The sequence below is a fragment of the Silurus aristotelis genome, assembly GCF_946808225.1.
Source record: "Silurus aristotelis genome assembly, chromosome: 3".
Lineage (NCBI taxonomy): Eukaryota > Metazoa > Chordata > Actinopteri > Siluriformes > Siluridae > Silurus > Silurus aristotelis.
The window spans coordinates 30,044,307-30,065,960 of NC_139576.1; the positions used below are offsets into that span (position 1 = coordinate 30,044,307).

The 21,654-nt window shown below is 36.6% G+C and overlaps 1 protein-coding gene across 1 annotated transcript; it reads left to right on the top strand.

Annotated features, from left to right (window-relative positions):
• The first annotated feature begins 9,060 nt into the window (after nucleotides 1–9,060).
• dhrs12 (dehydrogenase/reductase (SDR family) member 12) lies at nucleotides 9,061–20,648 on the top strand. The gene is made up of 10 exons (XM_083537803.1): nucleotides 9,061–9,236; nucleotides 11,088–11,221; nucleotides 12,199–12,281; nucleotides 12,430–12,522; nucleotides 12,757–12,838; nucleotides 13,842–13,903; nucleotides 16,279–16,383; nucleotides 17,315–17,405; nucleotides 17,583–17,720; nucleotides 20,381–20,648. The coding sequence occupies exons 1-10, from the start codon at nucleotides 9,181–9,183 to the stop codon at nucleotides 20,509–20,511; spliced, it is 975 nt and encodes a 324-aa protein (XP_083393929.1). The 5' UTR covers nucleotides 9,061–9,180; the 3' UTR covers nucleotides 20,512–20,648.
• The last annotated feature ends 1,006 nt before the right edge of the window (nucleotides 20,649–21,654 follow it).

The window sequence follows — 21,654 nt, forward strand, 5'->3', positions numbered from 1 at the left end:
ACTTTCTGGACTATTACAATACTGAAATATGTTAATAACTCTAAACTGCATATTCTTTATCCGTTCAAACTTGTTACATTTTTTTAAATCTATCTGGACATCAACATGCACACTAATAATAAACACATTTTGAAATATATATATATATATATATATATATATATATATATATATATATATATATATATATATATATATATATATATATATAGATATATATAGATATATATATATATATAATTTCATCTTCTCCCGCTTATCCGTAATTCGGGTCGCGGGGGCAGCAGTCTAAGCAGATTCCCCTGACACTTCTCCGTGTCCAGGGATCGGGCTGTCAAGGCCCCCGCCTTCGACTGCTGCCCAATCCTCTCAGCACCGGTCCCTTACGGTCCCTCCTGCAGGTGGTGAGCCCACGGGAAGGCGGCCCCACGTCGTTCCGACGTCACGGTCCTTGATTTATTTTTCTTGTATATATATATATATATATATATATGTATATACATATATATATACATCATTATATATATTGTCATTACTCAATGCCTTCTGCCTCGATTTAATGGTCTAGGTCAGTGGTCCCCAACCCCCGGGGCGCGGACGGGCACCAGTCCGTGTGTAAATTGGTACCGGGCCGCTCAGAAACAGTACATAACCTTATTTCCGTTTTATTAATTATCTGATTCTGAACGATGTTTTATTTTGGAAATGTTGGATTCTCTCCGCCACATCTGTCTATGACTCATTCTTAATGCATGTCATGATGCCTCGGTCACATGTCTTAACTCCATCCACTACCTTCTTCAAGGTGCTGCTCCGCCCGCTAACACATAATACATTACCGCTAAATTGAAACCCCCAAGCGAGCAAAATTACCAAATAACAACACAGTGGATTTACGTTTATTATTATATTTAGAAAATATCAGTCTTTATGCCAGTCGTATCATTTAATTTTGTTGTATTTATCCACCACAACTTAGAGGCCGGTATGTGAAAATATTGTCTGGCATTAAACCGGTCCATGGCAAAAAAAATGTTAGGGCCCGCTGGTCTAGGTGGATGTCCTGCATCATTAATAAAAAAGCTACAATGAGTCCAGAATGCATCAGCCAGAGTTCTCAAAAGGTCAAGAAAATATGACCATATAACCCCAATCTTATCATCAATACTCTGACTACCTGTTAAGTTTTAAATCGACTACAAACCATTGCTACTTACTTACAAAACACAATGGTTTTGGTCCCATGTATCTATCCAGTCTTTTAACACGCTACAATCCCTACAATCCCTCCTTGAGATCTCAAATCTATGGCCGTCTAGTAGTTCATAGAATAGCAAAGTCCACTAAAGGTGGTAGAGCAATCTCACATTTAGCTCCTAAACTATCTGTCTTCCTGACAGTGTTTGGGTTTTAGACACACTCTCCCAGTTTAAGTGCAGAATAAAAACTTTTCTTTTTAGCAAGGCCTACTCTTAACACATATCACATATCATAAACTTGTGCACCAGTACATCTGATCACATGCACATTATCAACTTGTGCTTGTTAATATCATAAACAGCTGCTATGCTAATTCCTCTCCACTGCTTCTCTTTCTCTGCCCATCCTGGGGCATCCTGAGGTTGCGCCAGCTCCATTCCCATCCCACGTCATAATGATTTTGGACATTTGAAGGAGTAGCTGCTGACCCCGCAAACATCCCGAACCATCTATAGACGTACAATCGCCATTTGGATTCCACTTCGTGTGAAGTTTGGACATTGGACCTCTTTGACTGTTTAAAGGCTCTGGCATGGAGAAGCTGGTGTTGGATCTATAATAATCTCAAATGTTTAGCTATTTTATGAGTTGCTCAGTTACTTCTTTACTTTAAATTAAGTAATAAAAGTGGTCAGTACTTTTACCAGAGTATTTTAAAACATTTATATCTGTACTTCACCTAAGTAGAAGTGAAGTAAGTCATTGAGTAACGACTTGTGAAAGTATTTTAAAATTTTTACATTTTCTTCTTTTTAACTCTGTCCCCATCTAAATTTGGTCCAGAGATTAAAAAAAACTACAAAAAAAACCCATTTTAAAATTACTTTCAAATATACTGTCGTATTCGCTTCTAATTTATATTATTTATTATTTCTTTATATATTTACGTAAAAAACTAACGAACATTGTTATTTGTATTAAGAAAAGATCATGTCAGAAGTGGGATTCGAACCCACGCCTCCAGGGGAGACCAGAATCCTCTGTTAACCAGGGGAAGGTTTGAACCTTGAGTCTGGCGCCTTAGACCGCTCGGCCATCCTGACACTGACAAATAAGTGCATACAGGGAGTTATACAGATAAGGTCAATTCAACTGCTATGTTTTCAGGGTTTTTTTTATGCTAAACGTAAAATTTAAATTCAAGATTTGCTTGTAAACCGTGTTAGCAGTGAACTGTGGCTATTAAAAAGAACGCATTAAAAATCAGCAACGTCTATAAACATTAAAGTTTATGACTTTTCTTACTCTTTCTGGACGAGTATAATATCGAAAGAATTAAATAAATCTAAACTGCATATTTTTTATCAGTTCAAACTTGTTTACAAATGCACAAAATACAGTGGGGAAAAAATACGCGCTTTAACAAGGAGACAAGTAAAATCTGTCGACCGCTGGCGAAAGTAACTCGGGGACTTCCTATTTCAAATTAAATGAGAATTTCTTATTCCTTGATTTTGTCATTTAAAGCAAAAAGTGCATTTTATGCAGTGTAATTTAGTCCGGTGTTTAAAAAAAATACTTTCACAAGTCGTGTTCCATCCTACGTTCTTTACGTGTTCATTTTTTTCAGTGTCAGGATGGCCGAGCGGTCTAAGGCGCCAGACTCAAGGTTCAAACCTTCCCCTGGTTAACAGAGGATTCTGGTCTCCCCTGGAGGCGTGGGTTCGAATCCCACTTCTGACATGATCTTTTCATAATACAAAAAAAACAATGTTCATAAGCATATTGCATTACCTCTCTCTCTATCTCTCTCTCTCTATATATATATACACTGGTGATCAAAATTAGAGAACAATTTATAAACAATTGAACAATTCTGAAATAATGTCATCCTCACTGCTCAACAGTTGAAGGTGTTTTTGTCCTGTCTATACCATGCTACCAGAACACCCTTTCCACAAATTACCTAAGGCATTAAAAAAAAAAAAAAAAAAACATTATTTTGCAGAAAACACACTGATCAAAATTAGAGAACAACAATGACTGTAGCATGGAAAAAGATTGCAACAAAATTTTCTGAAGGTTACAACAGTCAGCAATTAGTAGGAAGTGTACAGACCTCTGCTCTAAATGACTTTAGCACATCTGCGGCCACAGGACAGCACTAGTCTCTCACACTGCTCTGGTGTGATTTTGGTCTACTCTTCTTCCAGTCTCCTCCACAGTTCGGTGACTGTAGTGGGTTTCTTGGCCATAACTTTGTCACCAAGGATTTTCCAGGGGTGCTCTATTGGGTTGAGATCAGGACTCTGGGCAGGCAATGTCATTATTTCAATGTTTTTAGTTTCAAGTAACTGTTTTACCCGTTTTGCTGTGTGACATGGAGCGTTGTCCTGCATGAACACTGCAGGCTGATTGGGTGATGAATGCAGGGAAGGAACCATATGTTGTTGAAGAAGGTTTTGATAAACATTTGCATTCTCTCTGCCATGTAGCTGTATAAGAGGCCCAACTCCTGCTGCAGAAAACATGCCCCAAACCATGACACTTCCTCCTCCACTTTTCACTGACTTCTTTTCACACTTTGGGTTCAGTCTTTCTCCAGTTTGTCACCGAACATAATGTTTCCCATCGGACCCAAATAAATTAAACTTGCTTTCATCACTGAAGTGAACTGAAGTGAACAGTTCTCCTCTGTCCACACAACATGCTTAGTCTAGCCTTTTGATTCTTTCTGCTAATGAGAGGTTTGGTCACTGCAGAGTGGGCTTTTAGTCCAAATGCTCTTAAACATCAAGAAACTGTATGACGAGACAGATCCTTACCCTGTTCAGCGCTGAACTGGTGAGCAATTCCAGCTGCAGTGTGGAAACGATTGCCCATTGAGATCCTCCGCAGTATTCTGTCCTCTCTTGTATTTGTCTTCCGTGGACGACCAGCCTTCGACCAGTAAAGGTATGGCCAGAGGGGGCCATTTGTTCTCTACAGCAACAGTTTCAGGATACTGACTGGAACATGTTTGCCTCACAGGCCACACTGGACTCTCACACGAACATGAACATTTACACATCATCTGTTTTGGACCATATTAACACATGCATTGCCAATGTCACTACAGTCAAACACGTGAAATGCTTTCCTAATCAGAAGCCGTGGATGAACTCTGAAGTCCGTCTCCTGTTGAAAGCAAGAGATGCTGCCTTTAAATCTGGCAGTGCAGAGGACTACAACAGAGCCAGGGCCAACCTGAAAAGAGGCATCAGGAAAGCAAAACTCACATTTAAACTCCACATAGAAGAGCACTTCCACAACTCTGACCCCAGACGCATGTGGAAAGGCATCCAGACCATCACAGACTACTAACGCACAGCTCAACCAACCAGCAGTGCCTTTCAACCGGATGAGCTCAATCACTTTTTTGCTTGTTTGACCAATGCACAAGACATTTCACAACAACCACGGACTCTTCTACTGCTTACAGCCCACTTTCACTCTCAACAACGGACGTCTATTCAGTGTTTAGCAGATTGGATGCACGAAAGGCAGCTGGCCCGGATGGCATACCAGGACTTGTTCTCAGAGCATACGCTGGACAACTGGCACAGGTTTTTACTGACATTTTCAACCTGTCATTGGCCCAAGCCACGGTACCTACATGCCTGAAGACCACTACCATCATACCATTGCCTAAGCACTCAGCTGCTGAATGCCTGAATGACTTTCGCCCAGTTGCACTCACCCCTTGAGAAACTGATCCTGAATCACCTCACTGCGGGCCTACCACCTACACTGGACCAACACCAGTTTGCCTATCGCCGGAACAGGTCAACAGAGGATGCCGTTTCCACAGCTCTTCATTCAGCCCTCACCCACCTGGATAGAAGCAACACATACATCAGAATGCTGTTCATTGACTTTAGCTCTGCGTTTAATACAGTCCTCCCCACTGTACTGATCACTAAGCTAAGTGAACTGGGTATCTGCACCTCCACTTGCAGATGGATTCTGGACTTTCTCACCAACAGACCTCAATCTCTCAGGTTGGGAAACCAGGTATCCTCTACCCTTATTCTGAACACTGGCATCCCGCAGGGCTGTGTTCTGAGCCCACTGCTCTACTCCCTGTTCACCCACGATTGTGCTCCTCTGTATAACTTCAACATCTTCATCAAGTATGCAGATGACACCACCGTGGTCGGCCAGATTGACAACAATGACGAATCGGCCTACAGGGGAGAGATCCATAATCTCCATAACCCTGGTTAAAAAAGCACAACAGCGCCTGTACTTCTTGAGAAGTCTCAAGAAATCTCATCTGTCCCCGGGGATTTTAACGAGCCTCTACCGCTCTCTGAGTTAAACTGTTTAACCTCCATCCATCACAAAGGAGACACAGGAACTTGCGCACCAGAACCAGCAGGTTCAGGGACAGCTTTTTTTCCATCCACCATCACACTACTGAACCCTACATTACACCGCTAAATCACTACAAAAACGAACACAAAACAAAACACTGTATATAACCTCTGTACAATACATGTACATATTACATACTCTTCTATTACTCATTACATCTGCACTATTTTTATCTATGTATCTTTTATCATTACTGTACATTCTGCCCAACATTTCATTCCTTTGTGTATATAACCTGTGTGTGTGTGTGTGTGTGTGTATATATATATATATATATATATATATATATATATATATATATATATATATATATATATATATATATATATATATATATATATATTTATTTATTTATTTGTTTGTTTGTTTGTTTGTTTGTTTGTTCATTTATTTATTTATTTATTTTTATATAGTAGACTGTTTATTTGACTTGCTAACTTCTAATTACTCTTCAATGCCATAGCCTTAAGAACCATTCCTGTACTTCTTAATGATGTCCACACATCTCTGCACTGTTACTGCCTTAGTTTTATTCACTGTACATATGCTTACATATTTATATATATAGTAGACTGGTTATTTAGCTGCTAATTCTTAAATGCCATAATCTTATAACCTTCACTTCTGCACATTACTCTTTAATGCCATAGCCTCAGAACCATTCCTGTACTCTAAATTGATGTCCACACATCTCTGCACTGTTACTGCCTTTATATTTATTCACTTTACATATGTTTACATATTTATCACCTTATCACTTGCTGTAAATATGCCATATATTTATCTGCACTTTTGCACGACTGCTACATTTTGCACTTCTGGTAGATGCCAAACTGCATTTCGTTGCTGTGTACCTGTACAATGCAATGACAATAAAGTTGTATTTATCTATCTATCTATCTATCTATCTATCTATCTATCTATCTATCTATCTATCTATCTATCTATCTATCTATCTATCTATCTATCTATCTATCTATCTATCTATCTATCTATCTATCTATCTATCTTGGCCGACTTGAATGAGTTTGTGATGTTGTAAATATTCAATATTCTTGAAATCACAGAGTTGGAACAACCAACTTGTCTTGCTATGGCTGATAGGGTCATCCCTTTGGCCTTCATCTGGACAACCTGCTGCCGGAGGCTTTCAGTCACTTTAGAACGGCCCACCATCTTGCAGAGTCAGTGAAACTGGAAGGTAGGCTGCCAGTTAAATAGGGGTTGACAGATAATCAAGGAAATTAGCACCAGGTGCCAGATTAACACCAATAACTGGAAGGTATCTGAAAGTGTTCTCTAATTTTGATCAGTGTGTTTTCTGCAAAATAATGTTTTTTTTTTTTTAAATGCCTTAATGCAATATGCTTATTAACATTGTTTTTTGGATTATGAAAAAAACATGTCAGAAGTGGGATTCGAACCCACACCTCCAGGGGAGACCAGAATCCTCTTTTAAACAGGGGAAGGTTTGAACCTTGAGTCTGGCGCCTTAGACCGCTCGGCCATCCTGACATTGACGGAACAATATGTACAGGGAGTTATACAGTATAAGATGATTCAGGATTTTCTACATGTACAGTATAGTAATACACAATATACTGTGCAAAGATTGTACATACAGAATAAATTTGGTGGAATATACAGTAGTGCGTTGATAAACAAGTTATGGATGGTGCAGAAATACATAGATAGCTTTGCAAAAAAAAACTGACAATGCAGTTTTGTGTTGTATTTTATAAGACAATTTATGCAAAGTTTTAGGATGTTATTAGTATTGGAGAAGACTTCAGACCATGATACAGACAAATGCTTCTTTTTTTTAGGAAGCCGTTTACTTTTTAGAACACAGAGATATATACAGTATTTCACAAAATTGAGTATTATGCTGGACACCATCTAAGTCAAACAAGTTCATCTAAGTCTTATCAGACCACAGGACATGGTTCCAGTAATTCATGCTCTTGGACAGGTTCTCTTCAGCAAACTGTTTGTGGGCCTTTTTGTGAGCCAGCTTCAAAAGTTGCTTCCTTCTTGGATGATGGCCATGCAAACAGACTTGTTTTAGTGTGCGGCTTATGGTCTAAGCACTGACAAGCAGACCTTCTGCTTCTGCAATCTCTAAAGCACCACATTTTAACTGCTCTAATTCAAAATAAACACATTAGTTTGGTTCTGTTAAGCAGACAACAACATGAGCATGATGAATAGGACATGTGGCTTTACATGACTAAACAACATATAGCTGTTATCACATTTAGGGTGTACTCACTTTTGTTGCCAGTTATTTCAACAATAATGGCTAAATGTTAAATTAATTTAAAAAGACAGTAAATCTGTACTGATATACAAGCTACACATTGACTACTCTAAAATATATATAAGTTTCATTTCTATAGTACTGGCCCTTTATAAGATATACTAAAATGGTTGCTGAAATGTGAGGGGTGTACACACTTTTGTGAGATACTGTAAATAGGGTACTGTTTTATTCCAGTAACCATAAACATTGTAATGTATATTTAATATACTTTAGTTTATATAATATAATTTATATTTAATATACTTTAACCTGAAGACATTAACAGTGTTTTATTTATTTATTTGTTTTATTAGAATATCTGTTAATAAATATGTATAGGTGTGTTTAGTTATATTAGGACCCAATAAAAACAAAATATGATATCCCTGAATTTGTAAGATGTTTAGGAAATTCTTAAATTCTCCCAAAGCACACAATAGCATGCAATATTTATATATTAAACATACAAAATATAACAAAATATGCCATATTAATTAATTTAAACTAGGGTTAAGTTTAACCTCTGCATTCCCACAGTTAGCAATAATAAAGCAGGGATTTCAGAATCAGGCAAAAATTGTATATTTGTGTTTAATAGTTTGTGCAGTGTGTATGAGTACACATTGCTTACAAAATGTAATTCCTGAATATTTAACAGTTATGCATCTGCAGCATTACCAGCAGAGTCGATTCTGCAGCTCTGGAACCGACTCCATAGATTCGATTCAAATGGAATTCCACTAGAGGGCACTCGCCGAATCCTATAATGAATCGGGTTATATAATCCTGATGAATTCTGTTTCGCTCATCTGTAGTGTAAAAAATGGGGGAAATAAATAAGTCACGTGGCTTATTCGCCACATAACAAACACCTGAGTCGACACAACCTGAGTCGACACAACCTGAGTCGACACAACCTGAGTCGACACAACCTGAGTCGACACAACCTGAGTCGACACAACCTGAGTCGACACAACCTGAGTCGACACAACCTGAGTCGACACAACCTGAGTCGACACAACCTGAGTCGACACAACCTGAGTCGACACAACCTGAGTCGACACAACAGTCCGAACAGTCCTGGCCAGTGACATTTCCGGAAGTTTTTGCATTTCAGTTCATGTTAAAGTCATGCACTCCTGAAGTCGTCGCTTGTTCGTATTTAGTGTTGACACGTGCTGTGTGTTAATGGTCCTGCTTATGAAACAGTAAACACGACCTTTTACATCAAGCAGTGTGTTTGCGACACAGAAGGTGCCACAATGTCTTATTACAGAAACGCGATTTGGTTTGTAAAAGGGCTGCGAGAATACACAAGGTAAGCGATTATTATCTCAGCATTGTATCTGTGCAAACATCAGATCCAGTGTGACTGGAAGCAGTTATTGAAGTTAAAGCTAGATCTTTATATTATATTTATTACATCATTCCGGGTAGCTGGCCGGATTGTAACATGACCAAACTTTGATTTAATACGTATAAAATAAAATATAGTGTTATTAATTTTACAAATAACAAGTATGTTTGTGTGTTTTTTAATTATTTCTGCCATGACACTGACGGCATTCGGCGGATTTCCTTATCCACAGTAACCTACATTTATCTTATTTATATGACAGCTATGGAGTTAAGGGCCTTGCTCAGGGGCCCATGGGTGGCAGCTTGGTGTGACTGGGATGTAAACTGACTTCATATCCGAACTCCACTGCCTAAACCTATATAGCAACCACCACCTGTAATGAACCGCTTAGAGAGCTTGGCTTGGCCTGAACATTAATGCTACTACTACTACTACTATTATTAATAATAATAATAATAATAATAATAATAATAACAATAATACTACGAGGGGAAGGCAGAGTGGACAAAAAGTATGTACAGTGGAACCCCGATGTACGAGATTTTGATCTATCTATCTATCTATCTATCTATCTATCTATCTATCTATCTATCTATCTATCTATCTATCTATCTATCTATCTATCTATCTATCTATATCAAACAATGCTTTGAAAATACATTGTAACAGATACAAAAAGGACATTGTATCAGATAAGCTGAGCTATCCAAGAATCCAGACTTACCTTCCTTGGTCTAAAACCGTAGATGCGTGGATCAAATCTCACTCACGTCAAGTGCTTCTTTTGGGGTTTTTCAAAAATATTGGAACACCACTAAGAAGTCTGTCATGTTTGGATTGTACTCTGCCTCGCTTGCTCTGGATAAAAGTTTGCATAAATAAACTTTTGCTATTTGCAATAAATAATTAAATTATATAATATCTGTTCAGCCAGCCTGAAAATGTATTTGCCAGTAGGAGGGCAATAGGATCACAACTTGCCCTGTAAGTTGTGTAAACAAACAGGCTTTAACAGATGGCAAATAGTCAGGAATTGTGGAATTGAGGCTCCAGACTCTGTTGTTCAGATTGTTCAGACCTTCCCCTTATGAAGTAGGATTCTGGTCTCTAAATTGAGGCATGGATTCAAATCCCACTTGTGACAGATGGGTTTTGTCACTTAGTTCATCAAGGATGGGTGTTTATTTGTAAGGAGGTGGACAAAATAAACGTAGAAGCAAACTGCTTTAAAAATGCACAATAACGGATGGAAAAGGGCATTGCCTATCTGTCATCCCTTATTTTTTTCACCCCTCTTTAGACTGTACACTGTTTTGCTTGCTTTGGATAATAATGTGCAAAATAATGAAATTGTATAATATCTGTTTAGCCAGTCTGAAAGTGTATTTGCTAATTAAAGTTTTATTTTCTGGTTTCTAAATGGATGCATGGTTTGAATCCAACTTCTGACAGTTGTGCCAATTTTCTTATTAAAATCTGGTATGTAAATATTAAAACAAATAAAATTAAAACCAAGGCTTTTAAATGAGAACACTGGAAAGGGTTTATTTATGTATAAACCCTTTCCAGTGTTCTCATTAGTAAAATTTATTCCAAATGTAAACACTGCATAGGACACAGGACATATAATGATGTGTATAGTGAAAAGAAGAATTAAAGGGGATGGAGAGAACTGTATTAGAAATATCAAACAGTATGAGACCGTTCATTTTAACCTTACGTATTTTACTTATCTACCAGAGAATACTGCAGTTGTGGGTGGAAACAACGTTTAATGTTACAAGTCATGTATTTTTTTTTTCCTACCAGGAGTGGTTATGAAGCAGCAGCAAAACATTTCATAGATTCTGATCTGGACCTGGATGTAAGCAGTAGGTCTTTTGTTATCACGGGTGCCAACAGCGGGATTGGAAAAGCGACTGCTCTGGAAATAGCTAAACGAGGTAAAACTGACCTTTTGTACCCTCTGAGCACAGTAGGTTATCATTTGACTATTTTATAGCTGGCGACCCATTTAATAAAAAAAATCCATCGGTTCAATTAATTTAACTGATCCAGCTAATAAAAATAATAATTAAATAAGAAAAAGAAAAATAATAGAAAAAAAAATCTACAGTAAAAATCTACTAAATGTTTTTTCTATAAACGTCTTGTTCATTGGAGCTAATTCATCAGTCTTTCACTGAACCTTTTTAATTTCTGCTTTGCATTAAACAAATCGAGCTAAAATGTTAGCCCGACTTACAAAGGTTAGAGAAACACTGTAAAAAAATAATGTTTAGTAATGCCATTCACCTGTAAATGACCAGGTCCATGCACTTCACAGCTGTTTTTGCATTTACTGACGGCCACAGCACTTCTTTATACTCCTTCAAACAACCGGAAGCACACAAAACATATATTTAATGCACTGTAATGCATTTTTGTTTACTCAGATTGGTGCAAAAATCATATTGCAGAGGGTCCTCAGGTTGAAACATCTTGTTAATGAGCAAAATCAGAGTACAGTGAAGCGGCTAGTTTGATATAGCAATTCCAGTAATCAAGTGACTTCTGAGCAAAAAAGCATGTCAGAATGCAGTCCAGTTTGTGTGAATTTGTCCCAATGAGGACTTCAAATTTTAATTCTTGGCTGACCAGAGAAAAATCTGATGTTGTCCTCTGCTTTTGTATCTCAGGGTTTGATGTTTTTTGGATGCTGAGATGTTATGTTATTATGAACCTTCTGGTTGATTAAGCAGAGCTTCTGTTGCAGTAAGCATCTGATCCTGGTGGAGCAGTGACACCATGATAATCGTACTGATGAACAAAGATGGCAAACGAACGTGCAAGATTGTATTTTTTGCAGTGTGTCACAGGATATAATGGCTCTAGATATATAAAGTGCAGTGTAATTCCCTGTGTTGTTATTCTCTCTCAGGTGGCACAGTGCACATGGTCTGTCGAAATAAAGAGCGTGCAGACGAGGCGAAAAAGCAAATTGTGGAGCAGAGCAAAAACGAGGTGAAAAGAGACCTTTAGCTATTGAGACTATTATTGCATTGCTTCTTTTTTTTTTGTCATATCAAAAGGTCCATTAGAACATTTAGCATCATGAAAAATTTTATTCTAAAATATAAAAAAAATTAACTGTTTGTACTGATTCTTTCAGAATGTGCATGTGCACATTGTGGACATGTTGAGTCCGAGAGGATTATGGGAATTTGTGAACAACTTCACTCAGAACCATAGCGTACATGTGCTGGTGAGTGTGTTGAGTGTCTATATACAAGCAAACCACTATAGATTGTTGTAAATAACATTTCACTTGGTTTCACTGAAGAACAAATGAGACAAGCTGAACTAAAAGTAAACCTTTCTTATGATTTGGAGTGAATGTGCGTTTAAAATGTTGTAATTATATAAAGATTCTCTATTATATTATAGGTGGTTTATAAATGAGAATGTATAGATGATCTCGTTTATCATTTGTGTACAGATCAACAATGCTGGGTGTATGGTGAATCAGCGTGAGTTGACTGAGAATGGCCTTGAGAAAAACTTTGCCACCAACACACTTGGTAAAGTGTATTAATATTAATTAAAATAATATAAATTATTATTATTTCATTGTAGTTCCGACATTTTATTATAAATATTATTGTGTCTATAGTAGAAATATACACAACACTAAAATCTCCTACTTGTTGACCTGGTGATAAGATGCTACTTTTAATTTTAATTTACACAATCATCATACTCATTATACTATAAACAAAGTTAGCAGTATTGGTGTAAAATAATACAGCATTCATGTATTTATTTGAATGTGCAGTTTGGGTGTTTTTAGTGTCCCCCTTTTGAAGAAATCAATTACTGAAACAATTGAAAGAGCAACATGCCAATAAAACAGTGTGTAAACAGTTACTGCACTGAATTGCGTGTTAGTTAGATAAAGTATGTGGTCTTCTTCATTAAGCATATTTTTTTTAACTGGGTAAGGGTTTGGTTAGATTAGTGGGTTCTCTATATGGTATCTTTGCACTAGGCTTGGTTTGAGCTTATTGTATAGTGGTTCTAAGTATGTTGGAAAGCTGCCATTTGGCCCAGTTTCTGAATAGACCTTCCATTTCTGCAACCTCTAGAGCAATGCTGGCAGCACTCATGCTGAATTTCAGGGTGTTACTGATGATCTAATAGCCTAGGCCATTTTTGTGGAGAGCAACAATTCTAATTCTCAAATCCTCAAAGAGTCTTTGCTATGAGGTGACATTTTGAACATCCAGTGGTCAGTATGAGAGAATTGTACTCAAAGCAGATTGTTTAGGGAATGTGCAGAACAGCTAGCAGATGTCTTCATTAACATATTCAACGTCTCCCTGAGCAGCGCTGTTGTTTGCACGTGCCAAAGTAGTCTACAGTCTCCTGCCTGAATGACTATCGTCACTTTGCACTCAAAAGCATCGTTATGAAGTGCTTTGAGAAGCTTGTCATGAGGCACATCAAATCCCATTATATTACATTATAAAATGTAATGTAATTCTATGTAGATTTGTTTTATAAAAATATATGTTCTTGCCACAGGAACATTCATCCTGACCACAGCACTAATTCCTGTGCTGAAAAAGTCCCAGGACCCAAGAGTGGTAAGTGTCTTTCAGAAATTTTTTACCTTTAAATTACAAATTAAAATTGATTTCTAGACCTGAATTCTCAAGTATGAATTTTAAAGAATGTAAACATTTTAATTGCTGTGTTAGTTATATAAGTTGACTTTCATTAATTGTGATTTACATTTAATTTAACTTTAATTTAATGACCATTCAAATGTTATTAGTTTTCCATGCTTTGGGTAAAAACCTTACTAACTGTTTAACACATTTTGCATGCTCTATTAACCTCAGATAATATATACTTATAAAATGTAGAGTAACTATTATTAAATTGGATTTATTTACAACGTATTATAAAATATATAGTATGTGATATCTTTTTATGAATAAGATATTTGTGTGTAAGTGTGTGTGTGCATGTGTGTAATTTATATATATATATATATATATATATATATATATATATATATATATATATATATATAGATAGTGTGTGTGTCTTATGCAAGAAGATTTTAAAGAGACTAATTTTATTAACGTGCAGAGCGCATTTCTGTGACCATTTCTATAGAAATATAAATAAAATGTAAAAGAGGGAATATTAAAACCTTTAATGCAACACAGATTTATTCACAATGTCTTTTCTTTACTCAGATATAGAAAGAAAAAATAAATAAATAAATAAACTTCACTAAAAAATTATTTTTTCATCACTTAACATTTGTTTGTCTCAAATCAAGCACCGAAATACGCTATGATGCATACATTCCGCAATTAAAACCGTCCGTGTGGAAACATAGCAAAAGATCTGTTTGGTGTCCTGATGATTTATGTAATTTAAAACACTATAATTACGTAAACACTTAAAAGAAGATTTTGTCCTCATACTCTATGTTGAGTATAGTTTCACGATTACCATTTTGGTATATCCTCTCAAGGGACAATACTATAGAAATTAAACTTGTATAGTAGTACAGATTTACCCACAGGTGCTCAACAGGGTTCTGAAGACATTCTTGGCCACTCCTTCACCTTCAGCTTCCTCAGCAAGGCAGTTGTCATCTTAGCGGTGTGTTTGGGGTTGTAGGTATGTTGGTAAGCTGCCATTTGGCCCAGTTTCTGAATGGTCTGAGCACTGACAAGAGGACCTTCTGCTTCTGCAACCTCTAGAGCATTGCTGGCAGCACTCATGCGTCGTCTTTTTTTTAATTTTTTTTAATTTTTTGTCTTCTGCACCTGACGCACAACTAAGTTTCAGGGCGTTACTGATCTTCATATAGCTTAGGCCATTTTTGTGAAGAGCAACAATTCTAATTCTCAAATCCTCAGAGAGTCTTTGCCATGAGTTCCCCCGTTGAACATCCAGTGGTCAGTATGAGAGAATTGTACTCAAAGCACCACATTTTAACTGTTTTAATACAAGATGCACACATTTGTATGGTTGTGTCAAGCAGACAAAAACATGTACATGATGTATAGGACATGTGGCTTTGCATGACTAAACAACATATAGCTGTTATCACTTAGGGTGTACTCACTTTTGTTGCTAGTTATTTAAAAAATAATGGTGTATGTTCAGTTATTTTCAGAGGACAGTAAATCTATACTGATATACATGCTGGACATTGACTACCCTAAAATATATCCTAATTTAATTTCTATAGTATTGTCCCTTTATAAGATATACTAAAATGGTTGCTGAAATGTGAGGGGTGTACACACTTTTGTGAAATACGGTGTGTGTGTGTGTGTGTGTGTGTGTGTGTGTGTGTAGTTTGCGCATATACATTAACACATTTAAGAAAAGTCTTAACAAAACGGTGGTCCAGACTTAACATTACAATTTAAAATTAAAAACAATACAAATAAAATGTAAATGTTTCTCTGTCTAAATGAAAGTTAAATACCCAGGTTATAATTGCATAGCTTGCTTCAAAAAAGGAATCTTTATTTAACATGTGATTAGTGTGTTGATGTTAATTTACACACAAAAAAAAATCTTTAGCATTGCAAATCCAATCACAAGTTTTAATCCTGATAGTACTACAGCCATTCATAGTCAGGAGCCCAAGAAAGCAATACTGGCTGAGCTCTCAGGGAGGGAAGGGTACATTTATGGCATTTGGAATACATACAATCATTCATTCACAGCAACACTAACCATGTTGCCTTTTCCCTCTCTGGCTAGTAGTTTATGATGGGGGAAAAAAATGATAAGTGGAAGTTAGAGGAAAGTAGCCAAAATAAAATGAAATAACAAATTATATGTGCCAAACACGTCTTTGAAGAAAAGAAAAAAAAAACAGCGAATCAAATAGATTCCATAATTATGCTTTTTCAAGTACAGGATGTACTAGAAAGTTATTTTTGAGTCCCTTTATATTCCTTAACATGGCACTCTTTATTAGATCACTGTATCATCAGGAGGAATGTTGGTCCAGAAACTCAACCTTGATGATCTGCAGTTTGAAAAAGGAACTTTTGATGGAACTATGGCTTATGCCCAGAACAAGGTGCACACACATTTATCATTGACTTTTAACAATTATATAAAACAAGTATACTTACTATCTATCTATCTATCTATCTATCTATCTATCTATCTATCTATCTATCTATGAGAGAAAGAGAGATTAGGGCTGTAAAAGGACATGTATTTGTACTGAAATTCTTCGGTACAGAGCTTTCACTGAACGCAATGCAATCCTTTTTACGTGAAGAACATAGTTCACATCTGTCATTGGGAGTGATGAGAATGGACAGGATTAGAAATTAGTTTATTAGTTTATTAGATTTATTTACAGCACATGTAGGGTTTTTTGGAGACAAGGTGAGGGAGGCAGGATTGAGATTGTTTGGACATGTGCAGAGGGTATATGGGGTATATCGGTGGGAGAATGCTGAGGATTGAGCCAGCAGGGAGGAAGAAAAGAGGAAGGCCAAGGAGGAGGTTTATGGACATGGTGAGGGAAGACATGCAGGTAGTTGGTTTAAAAGAGACAGATTTATAGGACAGGGTGGTATGGAGACAAATTATCCACTGTGGCAACCCCTAATGGGAGCACTTGAAAAAAGAAGATATATACAGGTAGCCCCTGACCAGTAATCACAGTGGCGAGGAAAAACTCCAGAACCAGATACAAAAGGGAGCCCATCCTCATCTGGGTGATACTGGTAATGAAGACTTGTCTTTGGTCTCATGTTGTTTATTGTATTTATTATACCACATAGGTTAACTCAGGGTCTATACAAAACCATTCTTTTACACCATGACAGCAAAACCAAGTTGAAAATTATACAGTGCTGGTAACTCTGTATGGTTAAATATAAATGTATATGATTTGTACCCACTGTTCTCCTATGACCTAGAAATAGTTTTAACACAATAACTTAAATTTTTTTTTGATGTTGTTATGTATTGTACAACATATTTACTGTAACCAGAGACAGCAGGTGATAATGACAGAAGTTTGGGCACGTCAGCACAAAGAGATTCACTTCTCATCTATGCACCCAGGTTGGGCCGATACACCAGGTATGTTTGTGTGTGTAAGCTAAAACAAATTAACATTACAGGACATCACAAATTGCATGATAATGAAACATTTTAATAAAATATATATGAATATAAAATCTATACGTGTGTAATAAGACAATAACATTAAGATGATGGCAGCAGACAAACACTAACTGGATTCTTTTGTATGTATAGCGGTGCGGTCCTCCATGCCAGATTTCTATGCCAAAATGAAGGATAAATTACGCACAGAAGCACAAGGAGCTGACACTGTGGTATGGTTAGCACTGGCTGACGCAGCTGTAAAGCATCCCAGTGGTCTCTTCTTCCAAGGTAAGTTCCTCCAAGTTTTTTTTTATTTGGGTTTGGAAAATGCATTATTCAAAACAGATCAGTTTTTAAACCTATTATTATTTAATTTATTTAAAATGATGAAAAAAAAAATTACTTATTTAAGTTTAAAATAAGTAAAAAAAAAAAAAACTAATCACTGACCAATATTTACTGTAACTTAACTCAGGTCTCTGTATGAGTCTGTAAAGCAGGAGTGTCCAATCTTTTCTACAAAGGGCTAGGGTGGGTACAGGTTTTCATTCCAACCAATTAAGGACCACACCTGATTCAGTGAAAAGGAAAATTGTGATTTAAACAGGTAGAATTTGGTGTGGAAAACCTGCACCCACATCGGCCCTTTGTGGAAAAGATTGGACACTCCTGCTGTAAATTCTGCACAGTTGTATCACATACACTTCAATCCCACTGAACTCAAATCAGGATCTCAACTGAATCATTCTTTTACCCTCTGTCAACAAAACTAGGCTGAACGGTACAATTTACCCCTATAGGACTTATAAATATAAAATACTTAAATATAAAATACAGTAATCCCCCATTTATCGTGGTGGTTACGTTCCAAAACCGCCCCCGATAAACAAAAAAATGCGATAAATGGACGCCACCCTTGAAAAAGCTTTTTATGTTATTGTTTAAGCAGTAAATCATCATCCAACACACTTCAAACACAGACAGAAAACATTTGCAAGAATATAGCGAGATACATTTTGTGTAAATTGGTAGAAATACAGTACATAGTCACATTTATAGTAAGCACATGTACTGTACAGTATACGGTTCTGAAGTAGCCTATGAATAGTTTCTCTGCTTGTTTATTGGTTAAAGTGTCCTATGATGTAAAAAAAGTGGCTGAATTAAAGACACGTCACCGTATTCTTTACTTTCTGTACTATATTAACATTTTACTTCATTTTATTAATAGTAGTGTTTTTATTAATACATTTTATTATTTCAACACAAAACTTCATAAAAACCATTCACTAAATGTTTTTTGGTCTATCGGGCTATCTGTGAGAGACCGGGAAAATCAGCGAAACAAATTAGCCAGGGGGCCAGGGGGCATGAGATTCGAACTGTGGTAAAGCAGGGCGATTACTGTAATATGATTTAACCTACTGCTCCTCTATGACCGCGGATGGAAATAGGCACAGCCAAAGGTTGCATTTGTTTATTTACTTAATAACCTAAATATTTGACTCAGTAAATATTCTTGCAAAAAAACCTTTAAATTGTATCTAATCTACAACAACTTAATGTTCAACTTTAATTTCTATATAAGTTCAGTTATATATCCTATTGCCTGAATAAGCATTCAGTTACCTCAGAGATTTCTAAGTTGCCCGGGTACAGCATAGAACCCAACTTTATGATGGTTCCCCCTGTAGTGCTAGGGTATTCTCCTTGGTCAAGAGATACCAACCCTTAGGCCTCCCTTGCTTGGGCTACATTAATATTCAAGTACATTCCTGTATCCCTTGGTAGAAACCATTTTTTCATCACTCTGTAGGAACCCAGATATAATAGATCTTTGGTATTCCAAAATTTCTATAAAAAACAAGAAAACGGACAACTCGTTTGTCGTGAGTTGAGACCTGTGTGAGTGGAGGAAGAGATCCTGGTCCCTGAGAAATGTGGGTTGCTGCACTTTTTCTATTATTGCAAAATGGTACTTTGGCTCCTACTTCACCTAGACTGGAGGTTGAAATGGCTCAATCCAATCTTTCAGCCGGTTAAAGCATGCTCTGGGAATACTAGGAGATAACTGAATATTCAATGAGATTTCGCTTTAAGCTGGGTCTGCATCACTGGCATCCATGGGCACCACTAAGGTTTCTAGGCCCCCTGGCAAATTGGTACTTTGGGCCCCAAGGCTTGATATCCCAATTATCTGTAAGTTTTGCTACTTGTAACAACAATCATTATCAATAATCGTAACAATTATTGTGTATTTAGCAAGAGAAAATCAAGAACTAAATTTAAACAGTTAAATTAACTGAAATTTTGCGTACAGTATACAGTAAAGCAGCTGACACCATTGTACGGTCTGTTACACACAGACAACTAAAACACTGTCTGGATTATTATAACAAGAGTGAATAATAAATTTCACACAACAGCAGCTCCAGAAAGAAATGCAAACATTAAATGTAATTTGTTATTTTCCACCTCTGCTTATACCCTTTTGAGAACCCTATTTTATTCTGTTGATACTTTTGAAAAGTTTTTTATTCTAGTTAATCCAAATTTAGTCCTAAAGGTTTTTTTTTTTGTTTAATGAATCTTAAACATATTATTTAGTTTTAGATTTTTATAACTAAACCTGGCTTTTGCCATAGAAGCTGGCATGGTGTTAAGAAAAAAAAGAACAAACAAATCTAACTTACAAGCCTAAGCCTTTTTTTTTATTTATTTGTCAGAGTTTTTTATTTAAACTTGATTAACCTATTTTGATTGTCGAATTTTAGATTGTCGCAGGGTCGTCTTTCAAAATGCACAATTTACAGAAAAAATCTAATAAAGTGTCACTATTTAAAATCAGTCTCAGGGTGTTAGATGGTGGGAAAAAAGCATTCTGCTCTCAGATAATCCTTTCATAAGTGAAAAAGGAAATTTATTCTGTGTGCAACATGTCATTGCAGACAGAACCCCAGTGGCCACACACCTGCCTCTGGCCTTTACCAGATCCTCATCCTCTGAGGAGAACGAGTTTATGAACACGCTGGAGCGGCTCAACACACAGTTGAGGCAGTCCCCTACTTCGGCGCTTTAAAGAAGAAAAATGTTCTTAAGACAAATGATGCATTTTTTTCTCTAAATAACAGCCAAAATAAAAATGTTTTGTATGGAATGTGCCATTAAAGATATGCTTGCTTGATTGTGGAAATTAATAAAACATTAAAACATAAATACATTATCTAATTGTCTAATCATGTCCTGTTGTAGGCATGACAATTTTTTACTTCACGAAAGTGCATTAAACTAATGAATGTCATATTCAATTTAATATTGTATTTTATAGGATTTTTTCCAAAAAGTACAGTAAACCTATAATGTGTTTCATATTTTTCAATTCTTCAAACCTTTTGCTTCGATGGCAGCTTTGGACACTCTTGGTATTCTCTTAGTCAGCATCATGAGGCAGTCACCTGGAATGGTTTTTCCCAACAATCCTGAGAGGTTTCCAGAGGTGTTGTATACTGTACTTGTTGGCTGTTATTCCTTCACTCTCTGGTCCAACTCATTCTAAACCATCTCATCTGGATTTGGACTGGGTGATTGTGGAGGTCAGGTCATCTGATGCAGCATTCAATCACTGTTCTTCTTGAACAGATAGCTCTTGCAGGTTTTTGGAGTCAGTCTCATGTTGGAAAATAAATTTCCCATTAAGTGCAAACCAATTGGGATGGCATGTTGCTGCAGAATGCTGTGGTATCCAAGCTGGTTGTGTGCCCATATTTTTGACTAAATTAACAACAGTGTAATAAGAAAAGCACCATCACACCTCCTCCTCCATGCTTCACAGTGGGAACCGTTCATTCAGAAACCATCTATTCACATTCTTTGTATGTCTAACAAATACATGGTAGGTAGAACGAACCAAAAATCTCAAATTTGGACTCATAAGACCAAAGGACAATTTTCCAGTGATCTAATTTCCATTTCTTGCGTTTCTTAATGCAAGCAAGTCTCTTCTGCTTGTTGTTCTTTTAAAGTAATGATTCTGTTGCTACAATTCGACTGTAAAGTCTCCTCTGAACAGTGAATGTTGCAGTATGGCTGCCACTTGAACTCTAAAAAGCCTGTATGTAAATTGGAGGTTTCTGAGGATGGTAATTCTAATAAACGTATCTTCTGCATAAGAGGTCGCTCTTGGTCTTTCTTTCCTGGGACAGTCCTCATGAAAGTCTGTTTA

Coding starts and splice junctions, on each gene's coding strand:
- dhrs12 (XM_083537803.1), top strand. CDS start 9,181: ATGTCTTATTACAGAAACGCGATTTGGTTTGTAAAAGGGCTGCGAGAA. Junction 12,282..12,429: donor TGGAGCAGAGCAAAAACGAG/GTGAAAAGAGAC, acceptor TGATTCTTTCAG/AATGTGCATGTGCACATTGT. Junction 17,721..20,380: donor CAGTGGTCTCTTCTTCCAAG/GTAAGTTCCTCC, acceptor ATGTCATTGCAG/ACAGAACCCCAGTGGCCACA.